This window comes from Mustela nigripes, chromosome 4, assembly GCF_022355385.1.
Source record: "Mustela nigripes isolate SB6536 chromosome 4, MUSNIG.SB6536, whole genome shotgun sequence".
NCBI lineage: Eukaryota > Metazoa > Chordata > Mammalia > Carnivora > Mustelidae > Mustela > Mustela nigripes.
In genome coordinates, this window is record NC_081560.1 from 13,664,375 (window position 1) to 13,683,352 (window position 18,978).

The following is an 18,978-nucleotide window of genomic DNA, read 5'->3' on the forward strand; positions in this document are numbered from 1 at the left end:
GCTGAAGGCAGCGGCTTTAACCCACTGAGCCACCCAGGTGCCCCACTTCCTATAACTTTCACATAAATCCTGATACCTGGTAGAGTATATGTAGGATTGCCTTATGTATTATTGGCTCTTTATATTTCCATATCAGTTTTAGAATCAGCTATCAGGTTCCTTAGATTTTGATTGGGGTTAAATTGAAACTGTGAATCACTTTACAGAGAATTAATATTTTTACATTATTGAACTTCAAATCCATGACTATGATGTATATCTTCATTCATTTATATCTTCTTTAAAATCACTTAGTAATGTTTTAAATTTTCCTTAAAGAGGTCTTTGCTAGTTTTTGTTCACTTCCAGTGTACTTGACATTTTAAAAAGATTTTATCTATTTGTTTATTTATTGAGCACTAGTCCAGGGAAGAGCAGGGTAGGGGTGGAGAGGGAGAGTCTCAAGCAGACTCCATGCTGAGCACAGATCCTGATGTGGGGTTTGTTCTCACGACCCTGAGACTATGACATGAGCCGAAATCAAGACTGACTGAGCTACCAAGGGACCCCTTGACAATTTTTATCCAGGTATACATGGTGTTTTATTTCGTTGTTTAGCTTTATATTTTTTATATAGGGAAATGTGATTTTTATGTGCTGATACTCTATGTAGCAACCTTTTTATTGATTATCATTTATCTATAGATCCTTTTGAGTTTTCTGCAGATATAGGTGTAATAGTTGCAAATGACTGCTTTTTTTTTCTTTTCTAGTTCCTATACCTTTTAAATCTTTTTCTTATTTTACCACACCAGCTAATGTTCAATAAAACTGGTAACATCAGACATTCTTCTTTTGTTCTTAATCTCAGAGAGACCAATGTCATGTCATTTGCAGGATTTTTTGGAAGCACCCTTTAATGGATTATGGAGCTGCCCTAGTATTTATTTTTTTTAATTTATTTTTTATTTTTTTATTAACATCTAATGTATTATTTGCCTCGGGAGCACAAGTCTGTGAATCAGCAGGCTTCCTAGTCTTATTTTTCTAAGAGGTTTTATTCGCCTTTTAATCATAAGTAAATGTTTTGTCAAGTACCTGTCCTGTATCTTTTTAAGTGGTCACAAGACTTTTTCTTTTAATGTCAATGTAGCAAATTTCACTGATTAAAATTTTTAGAGTTAAAACCACCTTGGATTCCTGAGATAGACCAAACTTGGTATTTGCATTTTTGCTCATAAATGAGAGTGGTTTTTAATTTTCCTTTCTTATATAATTCTTTGTAAGTTTTAGTATCAGGCTATGCTACACTAAAATGAGTTGGGGAATAAGTCTTTTTTTTTTTCTATTCTCTGGTGCAAGTTTTATATAGTATTGGAATTACTTCTTGGGTATATTTGGAACTGGGATATTTGTGTGTGTTGGGAGGACAATTTTTAAAAATTACAAAGTAACAATTCCAGGAGTGTTCAGATACTCTGTTTTTTGTGATTCAGGTTTGCCTATTTTATCTATATTTTCTAGTCACTTAGCGTAAGATTGTTCATAATACTCTTTTACCTTTAATGTCTTAGAATCTATAGTTCTGTACCTCTTTTCGTTCCCAGTATTGGTTATTCTTGTCTTATCTCTTCAGTTCGCCAGAGAGGTTTGCCAACTTTATGTTTTCAAACAATTTTTGGCTTTGATGCTCTGTTGCATGGTTCATTTTCTGTATCATCAGTTCTGCTTTTTTATTCATTCTGTGTTTTTAAGGTTTATTTTGCTGTTCTTTTTCACTTCTTTAGGTAGCTGCTTATTAGCTTATTGATTTCAGCTTTTTCCCCCAATACGTGTGTTTAAAGCTGTGCATTTCTGTTCGTAAGTTCTGCTTCCACAAGTTTTGTTATGCAGCGTTTTTATTAGTGTTCATTTCTAGATAATTTTCCGTGTTTCATTATGATTTATCTGTTGACCCATGGGTTATTTAGCAGTTTGTTTCTTAATTTTAAATACATGAAGATTCCATTTAACTTTTTTGTCATTAATTTCTGTCTTAATTGAACTGTGGCTAGAGTGTTCCAGATTTCAGACTTTTTTAAATTTTCGGATTTTCAGATTTTGACTGTGGCTCAGTGTGCTGTTGCTTGTTATGAATGGTTGATGTATGCTGGAAAGAATGTGTGTTCTATAGATGTCGGGTGTATTATCCCATAAATATCTATGGGATAGATCATGTTTTTAATTTTTATTTTTATTATTTATTTAAGATTTTTGTTTATTTATTTGACACACGGAGATCACAAGTAGGCAGAGAGGCAGGCAGAGAGAAAGGAGGAAGCAGGCTCCCCACTGAGCAGAGATCCCCATGCGGGATTCGATCCCAGGACCCTAGGATCATGACCTGAGCTGAAGGCAGAGGCTTTAGCCCACTGAGCCTCCCAGGCATCCCATATTTATTATTATTATTATTTTTTAAGGTTTATGTATGTGAGAGAGAGTGGGAGACAGAGCGCATGAGAGTTAGGGAGAGGCAAAGGGCGAATATCTTCAAGCAGGCTCTTCCCTGAGTGTGGAGCTCTTGTGCTGAGGTCTGGAGCTCAACACAGGAGCCCAGTGCCATGACCCATGAGATCGTGACCTGAACTGAAACCAGCATTTGGACACTCAACAAACAGCCACCCATGTGTTCCTAGGCCATGCTTTTTAATCCTGAAGTTCACATCTTATATATTTCATAGATTTTTGTTTTACCTGCTTTATTCTGTCAGATACTGAGAGAGTTGTCAAAATGTCCCATGCGGTCCTTCCTGTTACATCTTCCTGGGAAATCAAATCTTTAAATTGTGTGTGTCTATCTCATATTTTTTACTTTGATTTTCTGTTGCTTAATCTTAACATACCTGTACTTTTTTTAAAAAATTACTCTATAATTACTACTTTTTAATACTATTTTTAAAAAATTACCCATCCTATTATTTAAAGTCCTTCTGGTTCCTTGTTTTATGTGTGTCTCCTATAACTAGTGAATTGTAGTGTTTAAGTCCAGCCGGGTGATCTTTGTCTTATTTGGAACAGGTTAATCAGTTTGCATATGGTATAATTACGGTACTTATATATTTGAATTTATACTTCCATTTTATTTTAGTCTCTCCATTTTTTTTTTCTTTTTTTCTCCCCTCCTTTTTTTGAATTGATTTTTAAAATAAATTCTTTGTCCCCCCCACTGTTAATAGTATGGAAATTACACTTTCTATTTCCCTTTTTTCAGTTGTCTCCTGAGAGAGTCTAGGAGGCATTCTCACTACTGAAGTCCAGTGTTAATCATCATCTTTCTGGTAGAAACCCGTAACTCCATTTGTTCTCTTCTAACTCAGATGCTGCTGTTGTCATGTGTTTTAGTTCTTTGTGTATTTTTAAATCTCACATGACATTGTTTTATGTAGGGAATATCCATGTAAATTTACCCATATATTTATTATTACTTTTTTAAGCTTTTTATTTTTTTCTTGCATCAGACCTCTCTGTGATCATCTTCCTTTGGCCAGCAATATGTCCTTTGCATGTCCTTTACTGTGGGTTAGCTGGAGGTGAACTCTCAGTTTTTGGTTGACTACAAATACTTCTCCCCTCTCCTTCTTGAAACATATTTTAACTGAATACTGAATGCTGCGTTAATAGAATGCTGGGATGGGGTATGGGGTGGGAAGGAAGGGAGAGAAAGGAGAGAGATCACGAGAGCTCTCTGGTGTCTCCTCTTCTTCTTTTCTTTATTTTAGAATTTATTGTCTGTTTGAGGGACAGAGAGGGGCAGAGAGAATCTCAAGCAGACTCCATGCTGAGCATGGAGCCTAATGGGGGGCTCCCCTGGAGGCTTGATGTGGGACTTTTCTCAGGGCTTGATCTTGTGACCCCAAGATCACCACCCTGAGATCATGACCTGAGCCAAAACCAAGAGTTGGATGCTTACCTGACCGTACCACCCAGGTGCCCCTGGTGTCTCTTCTAAGAACACTAATCCTGTTTTATCAAGGCCCTACCTTTATGACCTCATTCAGTCTTAATTAATCCCATAGGGCCCTATCTCCAAATACCCTGATGGGGTTACAGCTTCAAATGTGAATTTGGGGGAATACAAACAATGAGTCCACACTAGGTGGCATTTTCATAATGGTTGAGGGTCTTATGGCTTCTAATTACTTCTGATGTCTCTACTGTTGATAAATGTGAGTCACTTTCCATGTATTTGGGCATATTCTGCCCCATAATTATTTAGCAAGTATATAGGGAGGAGAATAAAATTTATCTTTGCATATGTTTCTGTAATCTACAGAATTTGTTGGTGAGGTTGTTGTACACTTCCCAGCTAAATTCTAACCATCTGCTGTAGTTAAGTAAAGATTTTCAGCTTATTTACATATTGACTCTATTTTTCTTTATCTAGCTGTGTTGGTGTAGAAGAACATCATGCTGTTGACATTGACCTTTATCACTGTCCCAACTGTGCCGTTCTACATGGCTCCTCCTTGAGTAAGTACTAGAAACTTAAATAAAAACTGAAGTTTAGAATTTAATTGTACATGACAATATTTTAATAATACTTTGACTAGTTATGTTACACCCACCAAGAACTATAGGGAATATTTTTCTGAAGATACTGAGAATACAATTTCTTTTTTTTTAAATAAATTTTTTAAAAAATATTTTTATTTACTTATTTGACAGAGAGAGAGATCACAAGTAGGCAGAGAGGCAGGTAGAGAGAGAGGGGAAAGCAGGCTCCCAGCTGAGCAGAGAGCCCGATGTGGGGCTCGATCCCAGAACCCTGAGCTGAAGGCAGAGGCTTTAACGCACTGAGCCACCCAGGAGCCCCATGAGAATGCAATTTCTGTCTGAATTGCTGAATAACATTTGATAAATCAAGAAGATAAATCGAAAAAAATACTGTCATTTTTTTTTTCCCCTTTAAAGATTTATTTATTTTAGAGAGAGAGAAAAAATGAGTGTGTGTGAATGGGGGGCAGGACAGAAGGAGACGGAGAGGGAGAGGGAAAGAATCTCAAGCAGACTCCCCACTGAGCATGGAGCCTGACGTGGGGCTTGATCCCACGACCCCAAGATTACCCTGAGCCAAAATCAGGAGTTAGACGTTTAACTGCTTAACCGGCAAAGCCACCCAGGTGCCCCCAAAATACCGTCGTTCTTAATTGCAAGGGCAAAACCCCCAAACTTAAGGGCATGTATTCAGTGCTTTCAGTTTGAGAAGTGTGGAAAAGTAAAGTTTTCTGATTTTGGAAACTGATTTCAAATGTTTTTGTCTCTTTATAAATTGGAAAAAAAAAAACCTTTCAGTAGTAATTGGGACAGTGTACAGGATAAGACTTTAATGCACACACATGCATTATATTTTTGGGAGATTTGGGTATCAAAATGCTGAAATGTTATTCTGTTTTCTGATTTTGGTCTTCAGTTTGAGTGTGGCCTAGAGTCCTGCCCAACTTGAGACAACACCCTTGACCCAGTCCCATTCTGAGGAAGGCAGAGGCCTGAGCAAGTGTCTGCCTACACTTTTCCTGCCTGAGTTAAATATCGTTTTATGTGTGATATTGGTACACCCCAGAGAGCACATGAACTTCCTGGCCTGTACTCTTGATTTCAGCTCAGAGGTGATCTTGGGGTCGTGGGACCAAGTCCCACGCCAGGCTCCTTGTGTGGGGGGTCTGCTTGAGATTCTCTCCCTCTCCCTCTCCTCCTGTCCCTGTCCCCACTCACACACGCTTGCTTTTTCTTGCACTCTCTCTCTAAAATAAATAAATCTTTAAAGAGAAAAAAAGATGACAGTATTTTTTTTCCATTTTATCTGTTAGAATTAATAATTTAATATCTTTGTAAGAGATTTAGAAATTCAGGCTGTAAGAATACATCAAAATATTACATTAAATTTCATAAAATATTAAAATATACATTATCCATTTTATTACACAGTGTAAAATTTGAGGTTAGCAAATTGGTAGAATTTTTTGTGTAATTGGCCAGTTTATTGTCATAAATGTTTTTAAAGCTTCTTATTTTGTGTAGCAGTGAAGTATGTGGTATACAACTTGGAATGATTATTGACCAAGTATAATTCTTGGAGGAAATAAATAGTACTGGGTTGTTACCTCAAGAAAGGAAACAGAACTAAAATTTATAACACTTTTAGTTTAGAATTTATATAATTTCCAAATGAAATAATTTGAATTTAATTTCAATGAAATATTAAGTGGGTTACAATGAGATGGAACAGTGTTGTGTTTAAAACACTATGATACGTGATGCATTCTGCTTTCTGTTTTTTCTATATGATTTAATTTTTTTAAAAAGCTTGTCATGCTCACTAAATTGATTTCATAATCCATAATGGATCATGACCTGCACTTTGCATAATGATGCTTCAGAGAGAAGCTGGACTGTTGCGTGGCCCTTCGTATACTTCTCATGCTTGAATCACAAAAGATCAGGAATTGGTTATCTTCTGGGCAAAAGTCCAGCACTAAATACCCACAGGGAAAATGTCCAAGATCCAGTAATTTGTTCTATCTTAATTTAAGGCTCACCTTCCCTCCCTTTCACCCTATACCCTTAACTTCGGTCATTCCTTTTGGCCCCTTTCCCTCTGCTGTTGAGCCTCTCTCGTTTGCCACCCAGGGCTTCCTGTTCTCTCAGAGTTCCCCAGGAATCCTTATTGTAGATACTGTTCAGACAGTGTAATAGTCACTTGGTATGGTGAATTTAGATTTGACCCTTTTAATGGGAGTTAAGAATTTAATTTAAGGTCAAATATCAAAAAAGCCCCAGACTTACATATCTCAGTGTTTCTCAGGCACATGGAGTCTAAACTCAAAATTTTCTCTCCCTGTGATGGCTACCAGAACATTCCTTCCTTTAAGAAATTCAGTCACCTTCTTGCAGTGGCTGATTTTATGTGTTAAGCATGTTGGTCTAACAAGACAGTTGTAGCATCTCTGTCAACATTGTGCAGATCTGCTCATTTAAAAGGAAAGGCAAGTAATTGGCAGCTTATTGGATGCCCTAGGAACTATGCTAAGAAGTACTTGACTTATGTTATTTCCTTCGATATTTGTGACATGTTGAGGGGAGAAAAATGATTGAACTAGCTCTTTTGTGTAGTTATTTGGTGGAGTTGGAGTTTGAGCCGATAGCTGTCCAATCCCAGATCTATTCTAACTCTAATCTGTTCTGCCAAAATGAAAATTAAAACACTATAATACTGTAGTTTACCTATCAAATGGGTAACTTTGTCTTTTTTTTAATTTAAATTCAAATTTAAATTAAATTTTATTTTTTAATGATGTATGTATATATTTGAGAGAGAGAGCAAGCATGTGCTAGTGAGGGCAGGGGCTGAGGGAGAGGGAGGCAAGCACACCTCCCTGCTGAGCGGGGAGCCTGATGCAGGGCTCCATCCCAAGACCCCTGGATCATGACCTGAGCTGCAATAAAGAATCAGATGCTCAACCAACTAAGCCACCCAGACACCCCTCTTTTTTTGTTTTTTTAAATGGTGATGCTCACTGTTGACCCAGGGCTTCGAAAGAGGCTGCTTGTGTATACTGGTAAGAATGTGATTTACCTATCACTTTTTTGGAGGCAGTTTTGCAATATGTAGTAAATATCTTAAAAATATTGAGTCTTCTGGCATTTCTAGGAATTTCTCCTGAGGAATTAATGAGGGAAACAGATTTATATATATGAATATTAATCTCAATTTTGTTTGAAGAAAGATTCAGAATGAGCTAAGTGCTTAAGAGTCGAAAAAGGATTATAAAGTGATGCATCTATATCTATGTCTTAAAATTCTAGGCTGCTTTTAAATTGCTTTTGAATATTTAATAAGGAGAAAAATGCTCATGATAGAATAAGAAAGGTAAGCAGAATGAACATCATGATCCCAGTTGAAAATAAAATGGGGTAATGTATCTATATATATGTAGAACAGAAGCCTGGAATGAAACACCCTTGAATTTTATAAGTGATTTTAAATGAGAAAAAATAACACACGAAGGATGCCTTAATGGCATTTTCTAGGAAGGTTGCTTTATGATACTATTTTTCTCATGAGACTTTTAAAAAATGGGATTTACTGTTTTCTGTATTGAGGGTTTGACTGCCATGAATTACTTGAGAATCTTGTTTTAAACCCTCAGAAATGAATAAGCCCAATTTCCTCCCTTATTGGTTATTTAGTGTGACTTCTTATCCAGATGAGGATCCAGTATTAATTTATTATGATCTTTTAGGGTGAAGGTTTGGAATAACTTAGACTCATAGAGTTCCCCTGGCTCCATGTTTTATTAGGAAAACATTGAAACATACGGGAGAGGTTGAAAGAATTTCGTCGGGAGTACTTCCAAACTCACCATGTAGGCTCCACTATTAATATTTTATACTACTTGCTTCACTACAAAGTCTCGTATCTGTCCATTTTATTTATTTATTTTTTGATACATTCTCAGCTGGTTGTAGACTTTAGTACATTTCCTAGAGTCATGAAAATTTTAGTCTTAAGAGTGATTTTCTTTTTTCTTTTTAAGTATTTTATTTATTTGTCAGAGAGGGAAAGAGGGAGAGAGGAGAGAGCACAAGCAGGGGGAGTGGCAGAGGGAGAGGCGGGCTTCCTGCCGAGCAAGGACACTGACCAGAACTCCATCCCAGCACCCTGGGATCATGACCTGAGCTGAAGATAGTGACTTAACCAATTGAGCCACCCAGGTGCCCTGTAAGAGTGATTTTCAAACTTAAAAAAGAATATAAAATTTAGACATCTTACATTTCTAGCACACAAAAGGGCTGTAGGTGGTGTCGCCCTGGTCGAAAGCAGAATGAGGTCCACAGTTTCTGTCTTGGTCTCTTCCCCATCTTCCCCTTTACTAAGGGATTCATCAACATGGTTTGAAATACAGCACTCCAAGAAAAAAAAAGAAGAAGAAGAAGAGAAACACAGCACTCCTCCCTTCATTCCATTTGAGGAAAGTGGACCCAGTCTTGTCACATGACTTGCCCACAGTTGCAGAATAAGTTATGGCTGAACTGGGAGTCCAGTCCAAGTCTCCTGATTTTGATTGCCAGGACTCTCTTCAAGACCGTAGTTGCCCAGAGCTGTAGAATTACAGGGTCTGAGCATTAGGACTCATCGTAAAGTTACTTGTTCTGTCATTTATCTTCTTTAGCTATGCTGCAGCCACCTGCTCTTCTTTTGTGGCAGTGTAAGCATGCTTATTTTGGGACCAGATCTTGACATAAAAGAGAAGGGAACTGTTGCTGTTAAAAGAGATTTCTGATGTGGGATCCATGACTTGGATGATCAATAAAAATCATACTGTCACTTCATGGTCTTGTGAAAGTCATGATTTAAAGTAATTGTGTTATTTTATTGTATGTGTCAGTGTGGATATTAAAATGGGCTCCATCTGCTAATTTGCATTTGTCGATTTAAATTTTTTTGAAATAAAGAGTAGACTTTTAAAAACAAATTTTGTGCTCTCTTCAAAATTTTATTTAAATTCTAGTTCGTTAACATAGATTTAGCATAGACTTTTTAAAATCCACAGTCAGTTACCTATAATTGTGGCATTACACAAAGTAAAATTTATACTCTTCAGCTTGGAAATGCATTCAAAAGGGAGTGTTTTTTATTGTACTCATAATTGCTATTTCTTATCATATAGAATGTACCTTTTAGAAAGTACATGGTATCACTGGTTATCACAACTGTTCTCTTTTTTAAAACTTCTAAAAACCCAGTGAAAAAACGGAGGAATTGGCACAGGCACGACTACACAGAAATTGATGATGGCACCAAACCAGTGCAAGCTGGGACTAGAACTTTTGTGAAGGAGTTACGTTCTCGAGTCTTCCCAAGGTATGGAAACTTGTTCTTGCCAAAGAAAACTTGAGACTGTTATCTCATGCAGTGGCATTATCTAAAGCAATGTTTTCAGACTTCAGGTTGCAGCCCATTCTCAGCGTTTTACCTTTTATTTTTTTATTAATGAAATAGAAAATATTGGCGCATTTATATAAGTAATGAGTAAATAAGCAAGGTTTCATGGAACCATATCGTGTTACCTGTGTGTACTGGGGCACCTTGTACAAATACATGAACTGCTGATCTCTGTCCAGAAAATTTGAAATACACTGATTTAAGGCAGTTGTTCCCGGTTCCGGATTCTTCATGATGGGAAATTGCTGCTTGTCCTCCCCTGTTCTGATTGTCAAACTCTGTGTTTTTCTTGTGTTGTTTTCTTATCTCTCTACCCTGGGTCTGGCAGGGGTACCCATAACCATTGCTCAGCCTCTCTGGTGGCAGCAGGACTGGGCTTTTTGATTTTTAAAAGATAATGGAAAGTGTTTGACTTATCTGTGGCTCAGGGAGCGTCAAAAGTATTGCACAGCATTTAATCATGCTAATTTAAATCATTTCCCGCTTGCTGCCTGACATCTATTTAAAGTGATAATGCTTAATAGCCTTTTACATGAGAGAGATCATATCCAGACTTGTTAAGGAGGGAAAGCACAATTTAAATTTAAATCTCAACATCACGTGCAGCCTATTACAGAATTATTTCAGGTCCTGTAACTGTAAAACCCGTGCTATTTCTTCACAGTCTTTAACATTCTTGTCTCTCCCTTTCCCTCGTTTAATCCTTAAACAGAAATGTGTAATTGATACGCACCCAGTGTTGGCTCCCTCAGGTCTGCTGAGCTCTCCACAGTGGTTTCCACATGCCTTTTGTGATAGTGAAGGCGTTCGTCTCAAATACTCTCTCTTACCAGTTTCAGAGTGGTTGGGCGAATGTTTGTTTTCCTTGATTGGTTTGGAGCTAGGGCCAGAGTTTTCAGCCTGGGTCTAGAATAGGCTTCGGAGAGGCTTGTGAGTTTCTTGAAGCTATGTAAATAGTTTAGTGTCAATATATGAATGTGCATATTTCAGGAAGCGGAGCCAAAGCTTTTACTCTTTTCAAATAGGCTTGTGACCCAAAAGAACAGTGTTAAAAATCCTGACCTAGTGATGCCTGTGGCTTCTGTGCCAAAGTGGTAACAAGTAAGAGCAGTTACAGAGATGGTCACAAATGTCTAAATGATTATTACCATTAATTAAAGGTTTTTGGTTTTATTTTAACTCCATAAACCTTAACATCATTCAAAAACCATATGTAGAGATGATAATTAATCAAATTACACATACTTGATGTGATTAACACAGAAGTATATAAAATATAGTGCATGGGTTATCTTACCTCCCTCTCCCCCATTTTAAAACTTAGTGTGGGCCTTTTGAGACATTTTCCTACATAAATAATTACATGTAAAATATTTATGTCTATGTATGTGTGTATATATACATGCATCTAGTTTTTAAAAAATAAAATGGGGTTTATTATGCATATGAAATACCTATTTCATCGGTATTTTTCCCCCATTTACAAAGCTTTACCCCTCTCCTTGACTGCGGTGTAGTACGCAGTCAGGTATACTCACCGTAATCCACTTAATCATCCCTCCCTGATATATGTTTAGGTTGTCTCCAGTTTTTTTCCCTTGAAAATAACGGTGTGCATGTATTTTTAAGCACTTGTACTTACAGGTTTTTGATCGACAGGGGAAGTAAAACACCAAACACTGAAGATCAGAAAGTACAAGTGACTGGAAATTATCCCTCAGATTGGAGTTGAAGGAATTGTTTGATTCTCAGAGGTTGGGGAAAGAGGAAATGTTAGATGCTTGTGGGGGAACTAAAAGGCAGCACAGAACACAGTGAGTCAGATGAAGGAGATCTAAGTCTTTCAAATATAAGACTATCCAGAACAAGTCTGTCTCATTTTAGGGAGCTGCCGACTGCCCTTTTCTTACTGAGAGGGTGGACAGATTAGAGCCCAGTAATTCAGAGAACCCGTACTTCTTGTCTTCTCCTTGATTCCCAGGCTGCAGGTGACGTGAATACAGTTAAGGTCAATGGAAAGGACTGTTGTAGCCTGTAAAGCAGCTCTTGTACTTATTTGAATGTATTAACAGCTGCATTCTGGGGGCAATTGGAAGATTAAGTCTAGGACATCCTCATTTAAAGAGATCTTTGATTTATGGTTAGAGAACATTGGAAAGGGACAAACCACTCTTAAATGTGATGGTCATGACGTGTTACTCATGAGAGCGGGCAGCTGGGGTTCAGCATGCTTTTTAGTGGCTTGGGTGACCACTTACTGTAACTTATGACATACTGGTTATAACAGATAGATCAGGAGTTCCTTTTCGACCTTTATCTTGGTGGACGGGAACCATGGGAGGGAACCATGGGAGCTAGTCATTCTCCATGGTGTGGGACAACAGTGAATTGTTCTATGTCCATGCGGCTTTGAAATGTCTAACAAATACTTGTGTAGAATTTTACAGCTGGATAGAATCTTATCTGTTTTACTTATCTTGACACCAGCTTTTTTCCTAAGGTGCCCCCTTACCTTTCACTCTCCTGATTTCCTACACAGCTTGTTTTTAGTGGCTTCTGATCTAGTTACTTCTCTTAAATTCGGTTACTCATTACAAGAAGTTGTAATCATCCTATTACTATATTATCTCTCCTTGTGTAGTTTACTGAAACATTTACGTATCGAATATGTATTTTGCTATAAACTAATTTTAGGTATTCATATTTTTCAATGATACATATTGAGGTAATTATTTATGACTTTTACTTTAGAATAGTAAAAAGGACTTGATAAAACATTTGTTCTAAAAAAGAGAATTGGGTTTGATTGGTTGAGAACTGCTGATATAGACAGTGATGCAGTATATGAGTATATGAGTTAACTCATTCCCAGACTATTTTTTTTTTAATGAATTTACCAACAAAGATGACTGTTTACCCTTGTGTTTTCCTTAGTGCCGATGAAATCATTGTGAAGATGCATGGCAGCCAGCTGACACAAAGATACCTGGAGAAACACGGATTTGAAGTTCCTATTATGGTCCCCAAATTAGATGACCTAGGACTCAGGCTCCCTCCACCTACTTTTTCTGTCATGGATGTGGAACGCTATGTAGGTACGCACTTGGTTCCTTGAAGTACTTGGGGGAAATGTGGTAAAAGGAGTAGTAGTAGTGTTCTGAGTACATTAGAAGTTGAGTGAAGAGATGGTAATTTAGTAGGAAAAGTGAAATTCAGTATCACCTAGGTCGAAAACTTTTCTTCTGAGCAAACCTCTAGTTGTCAGAGAAAGAGAATGAGACAGTTGCTCTATTCTTATGTACTCAGCCTCATTCTGCCACTCTTATTGTTGCCATCAGATTGTCTGCTACCTGCTTAGGAGAAACAGTTGTGAGGTGTAACTACAGCTAACAGGAGGAAGACACTGCGAAATTGGACTGGTTCTAGGACTCTGTAGCATGCAAGAGCAGAATCCCTGGATCCTGTGTCATTGACCTCCAGGGCCTAGAGAAGGGCTGGGGAAAGAGGAGACCACATTCAAGCCCGTTTCTATATTCGTGACTTGATGGTATTGCCACTGCCTGGTGTCTGGACTCGGTGTGTGATTTTGAGGCCCAGAGAGGCATAAGAAACAAGGGGGAAACCGTTTCTCCATTGCATTCTTCTCAACATTGTCAGTCATTTTGTTTATTCTCATCTCGGTATCTGTAGATAAAACTGACTGTATGTAGATCTCATTCCTTACCAGTTGTGGATAGAGATGTTTTTGAGGATTAGATCTCAAATCGACCTTGACTCTGAACAGTACATTTACTGTGATGCATTATCTCCCGAGTAGAAAATGCTGGAGAACTTGTCCCTTTATTGAGCCACTGAGTGACAGTTTTCATTGATAAATGCTTCACTGAGGAAACACAGTTTAATGTCATGACTTCGCATTCACTAATTCTGAATTATTTGATAGACTAGGAGATGAGGCTGAGGTTTAACCTGGCCTGTTTGCATAAATAGCACTGTAAAATAAGTGGCTAGTGTAATGTAAGTATAGGAAAAATATTCAAACGCCTAGATAGTTTACTTTTTAGCATTGTAAAATGCTTTGGTTAACAGAACTGTTTTGCCTCTTAGGTACAAAATAAAGTTTACTAGGCAGCACGTTAATATAAAGTTACACTAAAGTGAGAAAATGGCATTTATTTTATTTCTCTTTCAGATTGATTAAGTATTGTCATATTTTGAATTCACTGTCTGTCCTGTAGGACATTACAAAACTGGATTTGCTTTCTAGGGTGACTGTACAGTGATGGGCGAGAGACACCTCATGGTTTTATAGGAAAAATCTAAATTAATCCCAATTGAGAACTCATTTCACATGCATTAATATGAACTGATTTTTGCTTCCTACCCACCGATTTTTTTCTTGAAACAGAATGTTGGAAGAGAAGACACTACCTGGCAAGCAGAAATTGTCATAGTTACATTGTTCACTAATTCCACAGCGACTGACTGGTTTTTCTAAATGATAGAATCTTAGGTGTTAGAGGAGTGGAAGGACGAAGACCGTCCCCTCGTCTTATGCATGGGGACATTGAAAATGCAGAGCACGTGGCCCAGTTCCCACATACCAGTATAATGCATTTTTGTCCATGTGAGCTGCACACTGAAATCAGTAGTATGTAGAAAACTTTGTAAGCATTTAAGTTTTCACCCTCATTGTTAAATTAGTAACTCTGTCTTTATTGCTTTATTCTTTCCCTCAAAAGCAGCCCCCTTTTTCAGAAGTACCAGTTGGACTTAAAAAGTAAGGATACTGGCAGAATCTTTGTCTAGGCTATGTAGTTTTATGGTTGGCTTTAAGTAAATATAGTCTTTAAAATATTTTTGTTTAGGGCATCTATTGCTGTAACTCTTAAGCCCAATAACAAGACTATAATTTTTCTCTGCAGGTGGTGACAAAGTGATAGACGTCATCGATGTGGCGAGGCAGGCAGACAGCAAAATGACCCTTCACAATTATGTTAAATATTTCATGAATCCTAACAGACCAAAAGTGTTAAATGTGATCAGCCTTGAATTTTCAGATACAAAGTGAGTAGTTCTGGACATTTTGGTTTAGTCTTCTCAGTGTTAGCTAAATGTAGTTAATGATACATTTATTTCAGTACGAAATCTTATTATGACTTCTGAAGCGGTCCAGTCATAGCAATGTACATTTTGCTTTGACACATACAGAGAATATTTAGAAATAATGAATTTTAATCTTTTACGTATTGTTAACCTAGAGTTCCATTTAATTTCTTGGTTTGGGTTGAGATGGGAAATGAAACTTTAAGAACTTTCAATTTGCATGATGTGGGGATGTGTGTATATGTGTGTTTGTTTTTTTAAAGGATGTCTGAATTGGTGGAGGTCCCTGATATAGCCAGAAAACTTTCCTGGGTGGAAAATTACTGGCCAGATGATTCAGTTTTTCCCAAGCCGTTTGTTCAGAAGTACTGCTTAATGGGAGTTCAAGACAGCTACACGGATTTCCACATTGACTTTGGTGGAACTTCAGTCTGGTACCATGTCCTCTGGGTAAGACTGGGGCTTTTCTTTCTCCTCTTACTGACAGAAACATTTAGTCCTGTTTTTCCAGGAATGCATTCATTCGCTGTAAATGACATTTATTACGAGGGAAGTTTTTGTACTTTTTAAGTAGGCTCCAGCATTTTACCTTTAAGCATTATGGTTTTTCTTTTTTTAAAACCTCAAGTAATGGAGAGGCCACCATGCTTTTGTTTTATATTTACATTCCTTTTTTTTGTCCCTGTCTCAAAAATTGGTCACTTGCAGCCTTTCATCTCTGTTTCCTTTTCACCCTAGTCAACTATTAGTTAATCCCTGAATCAAATACCTGATTACAGCATAATTACAGTAATACTTGCTTCTGATTTTAAGGGTAGGCCAGGACAGCTAGTTGAATGAGTCAGAAATGCCCATGAAAAAAAACACCTAATTTTTCTTGGCAGCTTATATTCACCTTGCTTTATCTAGAATTGGACTATACAGTAGCCACTGGCCATATGTAGCTAAATTTAAATAATTATAATTAAATATAATTTAAAATTCAGTTCCTTCTTTACACTAGTGACATTTCAAGTGCTCGGTAGCCACATGTGGCTTACAACTAATGTATAGTGCAGATAGAAGACATTTCCATCATCACACAAAGATGTGTTGGACAGTGCTGATCTAGAACCAGTTCTGTGTACAGTGCCCATGCTTCAGCAGCGCTCTGGACTGCACACGACGCTGTGTCCTTGAGCTCCTGAACCTCTTCTCTTCTCCGTGAGAAGCAGGGGCTAGTTGATCAAAGGAAGTTTATTTACCGGTCTTTGAAAAAAATAGTCCTAGATCTTAGGGGCAAGGGCAAAGTTGCAGAGATGACTCTGTGACCTGGGCCTATTAACATGCGTTTACTTCCATACCTTAAAAATGAGATCAGTAAGGTGTTTATGATTGTTTACTTTCCTCTCTTGTAACTGTTTCTCCAACCCTGCTTTATTGACCCCTGGTCGTGTTTTGGAGGGGGAGCTTTAGCTTTTGTGAAGATGCTTATTAAGGGCAGTAATTATTGATCAGATTTGTGAAAGATGTCCTCTTGAGCCTAAAAAAAAATCCGATAATTATCTAATTTGATTTAGATCATTATATTGGGAAATCACATCCATGTGGGCCATCCTAAGAGTGGCTTTTTTTTTTTTCAAAAATAGTGTGATTACTTCCTTCTAGGGTGAGAAGATTTTCTATTTGATAAAGCCAACAGATGAAAACTTGGCACTCTATGAGTCTTGGAGTTCATCTGTGACCCAGAGTGAGGTGTTCTTTGGAGATAAGGTGGATAAATGCTACAAATGTGTGGTAAAGCAGGGACATACTTTATTTGTTCCTACAGGTAAGGCTTTCATCCCATTCCCTCCCCCCATAGTTGATGCTCAGTTGCACAGAGTCGGCATTTTATTGGAAGCTCTGGCTTTAACATGGTAGAAAATAGCTTTGCGTGGTCGGAGAGATAATTCTGACCTTGGACTTTTCACTGCTTTGTCCCTTAAAGGGCCTTTCTTGCAATTAGAACCTGTTTTGGAATTGTGTTTTCTGTCATTTGCCTTCATTTTAATTTTTATTCAGATAAAATTCATACACTGGGACACCTGGGTGGCTCAGTCAGTTAAGCCGCTGCCTTCGGCTCCGGTCATGATCCCACAGTCCTGGGATCTAGTCCCGCATCAGGCTCCTTGCCCTGGGGGGAGCCTGCTTCTCTCTCTGCCTCTGCCTGTCACTTTACCTGCTTGTGCTCTCTCTCTCTCTCTCTCTCTGATACATATAAATAAATACATAAATATAAATAAATAATCTTTTAAAAAATTCCTATACCATAATATTTATCCTTTCAAAGTGTACATGTCAGTGGTTTTTGGTAGATTACCAAAGTTGTGCACCCATACCACTTCCAGAACATTTCATCACCTCAAAAACAAACCCATACCAGTTAATAGGCGTTCTTCTCCCCTGAGTCCCTGGCAACCACTTCATGTACTTTCTGTCTCTGTGGATTTGCCTATTCTGGATATTTCGTGTATAACATATGGAATACGTGGCCTTTTGTATCTAGCTTCTTTTAGCTGGCTTAATGTGCACTGGGCTCCTCCATGTTGTATCACATGTCAGTGCTTCATTATTTTTTATGGCCAAATGATACACCACTATTATGGATAGACCTCATTTTGTTTATCCATTCATCAGTTGATAGACATTGGCTATTATGAATAGTGATGCTTTGAACATTTTTGTAGAAGCTTTTGTGGTTTTATATATATACACCTAGTAATGAAATGGTGGGGCCATAGCATTTATGATGTTTAGCTTTTTGAGGACCTGCTAAACTCTTCCATATGGTTTCACCACTTTACATTCCCACTAGCAATGTACACATGTTCCAGTTTCCCCGCATCTTTACCAACACTGTAATTATCTTTTTCACTTTGACTGTTCTAGTAGATGTGAAGTGAAGGTATCCTACTGTGGTTTTGATTTGCGTTTCCTTAATGAATAATGATGCTGAACTTTTTTTCTTGTGCTTCTTGGCTGTTTGTGTATCTGTCTTTGGAGAAATGTCTATTCAAATTCTTCGTCTGTTTTTAAGTTGGGTTATTTGTCTTTTTATTGTTGAGTTGTAAGCGTTCTTGATATATTCTGTATACCAGATACACAATCTAGATATATCCAGATCTATGACCTACAAGTAACTCTCCTATTCTGGGGCTTATCTTTGCACTTTGTTTATATGTTCTTTTTAATGTCCTTTGCACAAAATTTTAAAATTTTGTTGACATGTTTTCAGTTTTAACTGTTCGGCTCTACATTGCTATCAGAGGCTGAGCCTGCTCTAAGAATCTGGGCTGCTGCCCTGGGACACTGGAGGCAGTGGGTATATTTTGAGGGACCCTGGGAAGGAACTGAACACCAGCCTTAGCTATCGCCTCAAGTATAGGTTATCAGGCATGTCACTTTGAGATTGACTGAATGCAGGGTGTGGACTCATCCAGCCACTGGTTTTGAGAATTAATGTTTTTCTGATTTGGGTGACCTTAATGGCTACAGAGTTCACGGGGATTTGTTGCCACAGGTCTTGCTCTCTTGCCTGCCTCTGGTGTATGTAATAATAAGTATGTATTGAATAAATGAATGAATGAATGTCTAGAACCACCAGAATTTATAAATCTAGATAAGTATCAATATTTTTTATTGTGCATGGGCTCAGCTCCTCTCTTAAATCCTTTTCCCAGGGCTCCCTTTTGTAACAAATCTTTTGTTAATGCCCCCTTCAAAATCTTGGATTCAAATTCATTCATGATACAAACTCCTATACCAGTTGTTTCTCCCCAAATTGATGTAGTGATCTAACTAGAACAGAAAGAAGAAACTGAAAAGCAATTCATAATAAAATACTATTTTAAAATGTGCCTGCTCATACAGGTGTATGATTGGCAACTCAA

The 18,978-nt window shown here is 37.7% G+C and overlaps 1 protein-coding gene across 1 annotated transcript in view; it reads left to right on the forward strand.

Moving 5' to 3' along the window:
• Positions 1 to 18,978, forward strand: part of KDM7A (lysine demethylase 7A) — an 84,742-nt gene that overhangs the window by 33,285 nt on the left and 32,479 nt on the right. Inside the window, exons 2-7 of the mRNA XM_059396283.1 lie at positions 4,403 to 4,488; positions 9,763 to 9,880; positions 12,896 to 13,056; positions 14,887 to 15,028; positions 15,331 to 15,517; positions 16,715 to 16,877. Of these exons, the coding sequence (XP_059252266.1) occupies positions 4,403 to 4,488; positions 9,763 to 9,880; positions 12,896 to 13,056; positions 14,887 to 15,028; positions 15,331 to 15,517; positions 16,715 to 16,877 (857 nt within the window). The remainder of the gene's footprint in view (positions 1 to 4,402; positions 4,489 to 9,762; positions 9,881 to 12,895; positions 13,057 to 14,886; positions 15,029 to 15,330; positions 15,518 to 16,714; positions 16,878 to 18,978) is intronic.